General features: G+C 34.3%; 1 protein-coding gene across 1 annotated transcript in view; it reads left to right on the forward strand.

Annotated features, from left to right (window-relative positions):
• LOC108736272 (protein jagged-1b) overlaps positions 1-10,868 on the forward strand; it is a 227,676-nt gene that overhangs the window by 208,094 nt on the left and 8,714 nt on the right. The window contains exons 8-12 of the mRNA XM_025975193.1: positions 2,065-2,178; positions 4,181-4,387; positions 6,813-7,031; positions 7,522-7,635; positions 9,638-9,844. Of these exons, the coding sequence (XP_025830978.1) occupies positions 2,065-2,178; positions 4,181-4,387; positions 6,813-7,031; positions 7,522-7,635; positions 9,638-9,844 (861 nt within the window). The remainder of the gene's footprint in view (positions 1-2,064; positions 2,179-4,180; positions 4,388-6,812; positions 7,032-7,521; positions 7,636-9,637; positions 9,845-10,868) is intronic.

The following is a 10,868-nucleotide window of genomic DNA, read 5'->3' on the forward strand; positions in this document are numbered from 1 at the left end:
ACAATTGAACCATATAATGCGACAGAGATAAACAATAATTTTTGCTAGAGTCGTTTGTATGATAAGATAACATGATTTTAAAAATGACAGTTGTTTAAAAATTAAAAAGAGACATTTCAGTTTCATTTATATGTACAAATAGAATTTGTTTTTATTGCAGCCTGCAATTGTATGCGACCACTACAAGATGTTAACAGTTTCATACATTAACAAATCGCTCGGTAATCATTTACTAAAACATCGTGGTACAATTAGGGCAATTATTTATTATTTGTAGCAGGAATATTCATAACTACGGCATTATAAGTATTTATTTCTCATTTCGTTCGATATGAGTACATAGTAATCTCGAATGGTTTTGTTTAGGATAAAAAGCATAAATGCTCGAATGGAGGGTTTTAAAGATTTCATTGTTGTGTTGTTGTTAGTTAAAATGTGAAGATTGTAATTAGCATCAAGTTTTCTTTTCCGTGTAGCAATGCGAAGATTTTGTAATTACCGAAAGCACAAGGCGTAAGTGGACTCGGACTTACAGCGTTAATAATTTAATTTTTATGGGCGGCACAGCATTCTCACCTGCTTTTTTATGTGTCAGTTGTAATGTGTTCCTTCAAAACATTCAAATTATGGGCAACCGAAAGCGCGCCACGCGGTTTTTACTCTTTATACGTCGCTCTTCTTCATCTCTTCTATACACACATATGTACATGTACATGCTTGCTTCTTATTCCTGGAAACATTAAACTCTCAGACCGAGCAGCTAACGAACAACAGTTAACTTAATGAAGTAATTTTAGCTTTTACGTCCAGTTGTAGTGGGTTGTATGTTAAAACCGAATTTTAGTTGCCAACTGATGTTATATCAAATATACGTCATCAATATTTATTTTATAATGTTGTATCTATTCCTAAGATACTTTTACCTCCCGTTTAGGGTGTGTACAAGGGCGGTGGTTGTTATTTATTATTGCATATTTATTGAGATGTTTGTCGATAANCCATTTTCTGATGTATCACTTTTGTCGATATTATTCAAAGATTACTCAGTTGTTAAAAGATATACAGGAAGCTAATAATATAGAATATTAACATTAAATTTTTAATTCCCACGATTTTTATGATTAACAAAGTGAATTCGACAGATAACCTTAATTTATTGGTTTGATAAGTAGGATTAATAATAAGCATAAATTGCGTATATCAGTGGCTTCGTAGCTTGGTGGCCTTCTAAAAACGTTACCTACCTATTCGGCTTACCTGCTAATGACTCAAAAATCTGCCTCATCGTTTTAATAACTTAATCCGAAAACATTAACACCTTTATAAAGGTTATCCAAAAAAATTTATTGCTTTTGTGTACAAGTATATCAGATTTTCTTTCTAATACAACGAAACGAGTTCGATTTTTTTAATCTGGATTTATGACATCGGTACTTATTTTATCTACTGGTATACCTATGTATGAATTCATTTGGAAAAATGGTAGAGAGGTATTAGTCAGATGTTATTTAGGTAGCGATTAATTATGTCACTTGAAACTGCCACCGTTTAGCTCAGAGCCGGGCAAACTTATACTTCGCAGGAGCCGCTACCTGAGGTTAGTTCGAGTCACTCTATACCCTTCAATGAGTACGAGAGAGTAAACAGTAATGAATAATTTTGTTTTGTTTTCTTCTCCCTTCCACTCCCTTATCAAGCCCCTTCATCCCGTAGACGAGCGAAGCCACTCTCGCAACTTAAATAATAATTTTCGTTACTACGTTCGCAAAACTATTGGGTTTGGCTATGGAAGAGGGGACTCACCTACGAAATGGAAGGGATAAGAAAAGGAAAAAATCATCTCACTCGCACTCGCAGGATCAATGAGGAGCTACTTGGTTAACCTTGAGGAGCACTCGGGAGTCAAAAGAGCCGAGTTTGCCCGGCTCTGGTTTACTTCAAGATTTTTTAAATAATGCAATAAATAAAAAAGATTGTCCGCTTATTGTGTAACATGTAAAATTTTCTGTCTTACTTTATCACATCTTTATAGTGAAAAATAAATTTGCTTTTTCTCTTTTACAGATATAAATGAATGCGAATCTGCTCCTTGTCAAAATGGCGGTACATGTCTTGATTTAGAAGATGCGTTTTCATGCGAATGCCCATCGGCCTGGGAGGGAAATGTATGCCAGTTTGGTAAGTTCTTACATACGATGTTATATGAAAACCTGAAAAAGATTAGAGATGCACCGGATGGAGATTTCGCCGCGTACCGGGTACCAATACAGTTAATGGTTTATGTTTACGTTTTGACGATCTTTCTATTAAATACCACCCTTACCAACGTCCCAAACTAACCATTTATACAAAAAATCTTTTAAACACTAAACCAATGAAATTTTAATTCTTGATTGTCGGATTTCCAACCAAAAGCTTTAGTTGAAACCACTGAAATGAGCTTGTAATGTTTATAAATAGTAAAAGTGTACAAGTAATAAGTTACCGTTAATCGAAATCTGACATACTAGAACATGATCCTAGAACCATCAAATATTACTTATTTTCTGAGTAACAAAATGGCTAGGATAGAGTAGTGTTAGTATGCGCTTTGAACCAATGCATACTTGCTAACTTGGGCGGTGGGCCAATTTGCAAATACCAGGTGTTAAAGGTAAGTAAAAATATTACTTACTTTTCTTAAAATTTGATTGTTGATTTTTATATAATGTTTCACGGAATATTGTTAAAAATTAATAATCAACACTGCCAGAAACTTCCTACCGGCGGTAATTTCTGCCAGGCGCTTCAAAGTTTGCAAAAAAGATCGTAATTTTACTGGCAATGAGTCTTCATTTTTAAACATGATATTGAGCGAAATATTTCAATACTTTTTTAAGCAGGCCAAACATCCCCCAGATTTATACTCGCAACGACATTTTAATTATGTCTGGGGGATGTATTGAAATAGTTTCCGAAGTATCATGTTTAGAAATGAATACTCAGTCAATAAGTAAAATTACAATTTGTTTTCGTAAATTTTGAAGCGTCTGACAGAAATTATTGCTAACCGGAAGTGTCTGGCAGTGTTGATTGTTAATTTTTAGACTTTAAGAAAACTGGGTAACATTTTTACATACTTTTAATATCTTATATCGGCAAATTGGCCCACTGACCAAGTTAGCAGGAATGCATACGTTCAAAGTACACACTAACACTACCCTATCCCACCCACTTTGCCTTTCAGAATATAAGTGATGTCTAGCGGCTCAGATGGAATCTTGACCTACACCAACAAGTCACAGAAATTATAACAGTTTACCCGTACTAATGTATCCTTGTTCATGACAAAAAGCAAGCACAAAAACTACATCGTGATAAGAAATAATTTAGTATAGTAATCAAGACAAAAGACTTAAGCACACCGTCATCAATACAATCTTAATTACCAATTTTTAGTAGGTAGGCCTTTTTGTTGTAATACTTATTAAATTATTATTACTGGTGTTGATTTTTCTTGTTTCTTTGTGGTAGAATTACTCGGTACTGCCAGGTACGCGGCGCTAGTGTCTGGTACCCTATTGGATCTTAAAAAAAGAATTGGATTCGTCGGGTACCAGATCTAAACAGAGTACCTAGTCCATCTCTACTAAAGATAAAACATATAGCCATACTTCGTTTACTTTCTGTAGCGACGTGACCTTCAGTTTGACCAGCGCAAAGTAGAAAAGAATAGCACTAGGCCAGAAAAAGAAGGAGACAATTCTTGGCCCAAACTCTTAACCGGTGAGGAGCGTATAATCCGTACAGTACTGCACGGAAAAGTTGACCATTTTATCCACTACAATTGCATTGCTCAAATGTGCTGTTGTTGGTACCATTTTCTACTGAAAATATCAACGAGATGTTTATTTATATTGAAGACATATTAAATGCTTTAACGCTTGTTTTCGACTCGAACTACTATTCGTGATTGAATAAAACTTTTGGCAGGTACTGTATGAAAAAGTATGTTTAATGAATAAGAGTTGAGAGTATAATGAGCTTTTTTTTCTCTACCTACAATTTTGTCAGCGCGCATCCAATACATTGGAAAGGGCACATCGCTAGAGAAAGTAAATGAAGTATAGGTACCTGTACACAAACATAATCCTACATCCTTTTTTCCACAAAACGAAATAATTTCGGTTATCCGTTACAGATGCTGACGAATGTTTAACGAATCCTTGTGTTAACGCATTATCATGCACAAACCTTGTTGGTGACTACCAGTGTCGGTGCCTCGTAGGATGGACGGGAAGAAATTGCGATCAAAATATAAATGATTGCGTGGGCCAATGTCAACATGGTGCCACTTGTATCGATCTGGTTAACGATTATCATTGCGCTTGTCAGCCTGGTTATACAGGTAAGATTATGAGTGATATATTCTACCGTATTATACACTTTGTGATTATCATAACATCCTTACAATTCCTAATAGAGTCGATGAGTGGAACATCTCATAACTCACGAGAGTTTCAAGAGTATGCAAAATTACTTTGAATAAAAGGGAAAACATCGTTTACATATTTTAATGGAGCGAAAATGCATAATTCTAATTAAACATATTGACATGTCTATTGAAGATACCGAAAAAAGTAATAATTTTCCAAACAATTAATGATTAATAAAGTTATAATGTTCTTTTTTGCATGTTTCTTAACGCGTAATGATTGATAGGCTTAGAGATATTTCTTTTTTTTTGTAGCGGTCTTCACACTTACCTCCATTATCTTCAAGTAGCTTCAATTGTGCCAAAAAAAGATAATTTATGCCTGAAAACTCTAACAATAGAAGCTACTACAAAGGGGTCCTTCATATGATTACATGGCGCTGTTTGTGTCACAGTTTTTTGGATCCCCTCACCCCTTTTTATGTTTTGTCACGCAGGTCATATACCCGCTCCCACCTTGTTGTCACGTAATATACGTTTCTGTCCTAGTGGCCAATAAAATTGTACAAGAAATGAGGTTTTTACAAACAAATTAAATACTCAATCTTTAGAGAACACTTTTGAATTTTTTTAATGGTCATTTTAAAATAACAATGTTTAAAACCAATTTGTGTAGAATCGGGGCCCTAGTGAAGTATTCTGTTGGGGGGGTGGGGGGCGCAACCGATTTACCAACTGTTGTTCTTTAATTTACAACTAATATTTGACACATCCAAAAAAAATATGCATTTATAACTAAAAAATAATTATCAAATATTNCATTCTTAATACAGTAGGTTAATATTATTAGTTTAAGTTTCGTCCACATATTCACCATACTGTTTAGGTCAATACCTTCGCAAAGATCTTTTTCACTTTTTATCATCATTAGACCATCATGTCTCTTGTTTTTAATGATGGTCCCGGTTAAATGTTACAAACAACTATTTGAAGTGAAACAAATTTTTTTTCGTTCGAAGCCACCGACAAGTTCGCTGGAAATACATAATAGCTGACAAAGACCAAAAGTTTCCCCAATAGCTATTTTATATCTAACAGCTACCTTCATGGTGCCTTACATAAATAATATATCAAATATCTCTGTCTAGATATATATATGATCTATATGATCAGATGATACAGCAGTGTCAATTTTTCACTTGTAATGTTCTTTTTGTCTAAAGGATTTATGAGTATATTTGAGATTGGTTTCAAACGTTCTACAACCATTTTGAGTTTATCTTGTAAAAAGTTTGTAATTTTATCTTAAATGCTTAAAAATTCTTTTCTATAAAACATATTTACGTAAAAGCTCGCTTCATTGGATTCACAGTTATCAATTTTTGCCAGAATTATTCCTTCTTAGTGATGTCTTTGAAAATCCTATTCAAACGTTCTACAATCATTTTGAGTTTATTTTGCAAAAACATTGTAATTTTATCTTAAATGCTTAAAAATTCTTTTCTATAAAACATATTTACATCAAAGCTCCCTGCATTGGATTCACGGTTATCAATTTTTGTGGAAATTATTCGTTTCCGATGACGTCTGAAAAACCTGTTTTGGATTAACTTTAACTTTTCTGGCAAAAATTTTGNAAAAAGCCGACTGAAGAAAATATTGGGGGGGGACATCCCCCCCTTTGGCTAGGGGCCTGTTTAGAATCAATCACAAAAAGTTCTTGTAGTGATCGCAAGCCCCAAGTCATATCTTCTTTTTTGGTTCATAGATGCCTTCCGGCTTTCATATTATTGTTAGTTGAATATATACCGTGACCCCCCCTCTTCCATTAACAATTGTCAAATAATGCAACCCCAAGGCCACCACTCGCGGCGTGATGTAAAATATGAACGAGTTTTACTGGAGCCTGCTATTGGTTATGAATCATGTAGTTCCGAATTTACAGGAATTAGATTAAAAAATCGGTTGTCTGTAAAGTCGGTTTACTGACGATAGTTGAACGTGACAACGTCATAAGAAAATACTGATGAAATGGTTTCATTTATTGCATTGCTCAAATGTGCTGTGATTGGTACCATTTTCTACTGAAAATATCAACGAGATGTTTATTTATATTGAAGACATATTAAATGCTTTAACGCTTGTTTTCGACTCGAACTACTATTCGTGATTGAATAAAACTTTTGGCAGGTACTGTATGAAAAAGTATGTTTAATGAATAAGAGTTGAGAGTATAATGAGCTTTTTTTTCTCTACCTACAATTTTGTCAGCGCGCATCCAATACATTGGAAAGGGCACATCGCTAGAGAAAGTAAATGAAGTATAGGTACCTGTACACAAACATAATCCTACATCCTTTTTTCCACAAAACGAAATAATTTCGGTTATCCGTTACAGATGCTGACGAATGTTTAACGAATCCTTGTGTTAACGCATTATCATGCACAAACCTTGTTGGTGACTACCAGTGTCGGTGCCTCGTAGGATGGACGGGAAGAAATTGCGATCAAAATATAAATGATTGCGTGGGCCAATGTCAACATGGTGCCACTTGTATCGATCTGGTTAACGATTATCATTGCGCTTGTCAGCCTGGTTATACAGGTAAGATTATGAGTGATATATTCTACCGTATTATACACTTTGTGATTATCATAACATCCTTACAATTCCTAATAGAGTCGATGAGTGGAACATCTCATAACTCACGAGAGTTTCAAGAGTATGCAAAATTACTTTGAATAAAAGGGAAAACATCGTTTACATATTTTAATGGAGCGAAAATGCATAATTCTAATTAAACATATTGACATGTCTATTGAAGATACCGAAAAAAGTAATAATTTTCCAAACAATTAATGATTAATAAAGTTATAATGTTCTTTTTTGCATGTTTCTTAACGCGTAATGATTGATAGGCTTAGAGATATTTCTTTTTTTTTGTAGCGGTCTTCACACTTACCTCCATTATCTTCAAGTAGCTTCAATTGTGCCAAAAAAAGATAATTTATGCCTGAAAACTCTAACAATAGAACATGTAAAATTTTCTGTCTTACTTTATCACATCTTTATAGTGAAAAATAAATTTGCTTTTTCTCTTTTACAGATATAAATGAATGCGAATCTGCTCCTTGTCAAAATGGCGGTACATGTCTTGATTTAGAAGATGCGTTTTCATGCGAATGCCCATCGGCCTGGGAGGGAAATGTATGCCAGTTTGGTAAGTTCTTACATACGATGTTATATGAAAACCTGAAAAAGATTAGAGATGCACCGGATGGAGATTTCGCCGCGTACCGGGTACCAATACAGTTAATGGTTTATGTTTACGTTTTGACGATCTTTCTATTAAATACCACCCTTACCAACGTCCCAAACTAACCATTTATACAAAAAATCTTTTAAACACTAAACCAATGAAATTTTAATTCTTGATTGTCGGATTTCCAACCAAAAGCTTTAGTTGAAACCACTGAAATGAGCTTGTAATGTTTATAAATAGTAAAAGTGTACAAGTAATAAGTTACCGTTAATCGAAATCTGACATACTAGAACATGATCCTAGAACCATCAAATATTACTTATTTTCTGAGTAACAAAATGGCTAGGATAGAGTAGTGTTAGTATGCGCTTTGAACCAATGCATACTTGCTAACTTGGGCGGTGGGCCAATTTGCAAATACCAGGTGTTAAAGGTAAGTAAAAATATTACTTACTTTTCTTAAAATTTGATTGTTGATTTTTATATAATGTTTCACGGAATATTGTTAAAAATTAATAATCAACACTGCCAGAAACTTCCTACCGGCGGTAATTTCTGCCAGGCGCTTCAAAGTTTGCAAAAAAGATCGTAATTTTACTGGCAATGAGTCTTCATTTTTAAACATGATATTGAGCGAAATATTTCAATACTTTTTTAAGCAGGCCAAACATCCCCCAGATTTATACTCGCAACGACATTTTAATTATGTCTGGGGGATGTATTGAAATAGTTTCCGAAGTATCATGTTTAGAAATGAATACTCAGTCAATAAGTAAAATTACAATTTGTTTTCGTAAATTTTGAAGCGTCTGACAGAAATTATTGCTAACCGGAAGTGTCTGGCAGTGTTGATTGTTAATTTTTAGACTTTAAGAAAACTGGGTAACATTTTTACATACTTTTAATATCTTATATCGGCAAATTGGCCCACTGACCAAGTTAGCAGGAATGCATACGTTCAAAGTACACACTAACACTACCCTATCCCACCCACTTTGCCTTTCAGAATATAAGTGATGTCTAGCGGCTCAGATGGAATCTTGACCTACACCAACAAGTCACAGAAATTATAACAGTTTACCCGTACTAATGTATCCTTGTTCATGACAAAAAGCAAGCACAAAAACTACATCGTGATAAGAAATAATTTAGTATAGTAATCAAGACAAAAGACTTAAGCACACCGTCATCAATACAATCTTAATTACCAATTTTTAGTAGGTAGGCCTTTTTGTTGTAATACTTATTAAATTATTATTACTGGTGTTGATTTTTCTTGTTTCTTTGTGGTAGAATTACTCGGTACTGCCAGGTACGCGGCGCTAGTGTCTGGTACCCTATTGGATCTTAAAAAAAGAATTGGATTCGTCGGGTACCAGATCTAAACAGAGTACCTAGTCCATCTCTACTAAAGATAAAACATATAGCCATACTTCGTTTACTTTCTGTAGCGACGTGACCTTCAGTTTGACCAGCGCAAAGTAGAAAAGAATAGCACTAGGCCAGAAAAAGAAGGAGACAATTCTTGGCCCAAACTCTTAACCGGTGAGGAGCGTATAATCCGTACAGTACTGCACGGAAAAGTTGACCATTTTATCCACTACAATTGCATTGCTCAAATGTGCTGTTGTTGGTACCATTTTCTACTGAAAATATCAACGAGATGTTTATTTATATTGAAGACATATTAAATGCTTTAACGCTTGTTTTCGACTCGAACTACTATTCGTGATTGAATAAAACTTTTGGCAGGTACTGTATGAAAAAGTATGTTTAATGAATAAGAGTTGAGAGTATAATGAGCTTTTTTTTCTCTACCTACAATTTTGTCAGCGCGCATCCAATACATTGGAAAGGGCACATCGCTAGAGAAAGTAAATGAAGTATAGGTACCTGTACACAAACATAATCCTACATCCTTTTTTCCACAAAACGAAATAATTTCGGTTATCCGTTACAGATGCTGACGAATGTTTAACGAATCCTTGTGTTAACGCATTATCATGCACAAACCTTGTTGGTGACTACCAGTGTCGGTGCCTCGTAGGATGGACGGGAAGAAATTGCGATCAAAATATAAATGATTGCGTGGGCCAATGTCAACATGGTGCCACTTGTATCGATCTGGTTAACGATTATCATTGCGCTTGTCAGCCTGGTTATACAGGTAAGATTATGAGTGATATATTCTACCGTATTATACACTTTGTGATTATCATAACATCCTTACAATTCCTAATAGAGTCGATGAGTGGAACATCTCATAACTCACGAGAGTTTCAAGAGTATGCAAAATTACTTTGAATAAAAGGGAAAACATCGTTTACATATTTTAATGGAGCGAAAATGCATAATTCTAATTAAACATATTGACATGTCTATTGAAGATACCGAAAAAAGTAATAATTTTCCAAACAATTAATGATTAATAAAGTTATAATGTTCTTTTTTGCATGTTTCTTAACGCGTAATGATTGATAGGCTTAGAGATATTTCTTTTTTTTTGTAGCGGTCTTCACACTTACCTCCATTATCTTCAAGTAGCTTCAATTGTGCCAAAAAAAGATAATTTATGCCTGAAAACTCTAACAATAGAACATGTAAAATTTTCTGTCTTACTTTATCACATCTTTATAGTGAAAAATAAATTTGCTTTTTCTCTTTTACAGATATAAATGAATGCGAATCTGCTCCTTGTCAAAATGGCGGTACATGTCTTGATTTAGAAGATGCGTTTTCATGCGAATGCCCATCGGCCTGGGAGGGAAATGTATGCCAGTTTGGTAAGTTCTTACATACGATGTTATATGAAAACCTGAAAAAGATTAGAGATGCACCGGATGGAGATTTCGCCGCGTACCGGGTACCAATACAGTTAATGGTTTATGTTTACGTTTTGACGATCTTTCTATTAAATACCACCCTTACCAACGTCCCAAACTAACCATTTATACAAAAAATCTTTTAAACACTAAACCAATGAAATTTTAATTCTTGATTGTCGGATTTCCAACCAAAAGCTTTAGTTGAAACCACTGAAATGAGCTTGTAATGTTTATAAATAGTAAAAGTGTACAAGTAATAAGTTACCGTTAATCGAAATCTGACATACTAGAACATGATCCTAGAACCATCAAATATTACTTATTTTCTGAGTAACAAAATGGCTAGGATAGAGTAGTGTTAGTATG

The sequence above is a fragment of the Agrilus planipennis genome, unplaced genomic scaffold (genome assembly GCF_000699045.2).
Source record: "Agrilus planipennis isolate EAB-ADULT unplaced genomic scaffold, Apla_2.0 scaffold97, whole genome shotgun sequence".
NCBI classification, from domain to species: domain Eukaryota; kingdom Metazoa; phylum Arthropoda; class Insecta; order Coleoptera; family Buprestidae; genus Agrilus; species Agrilus planipennis.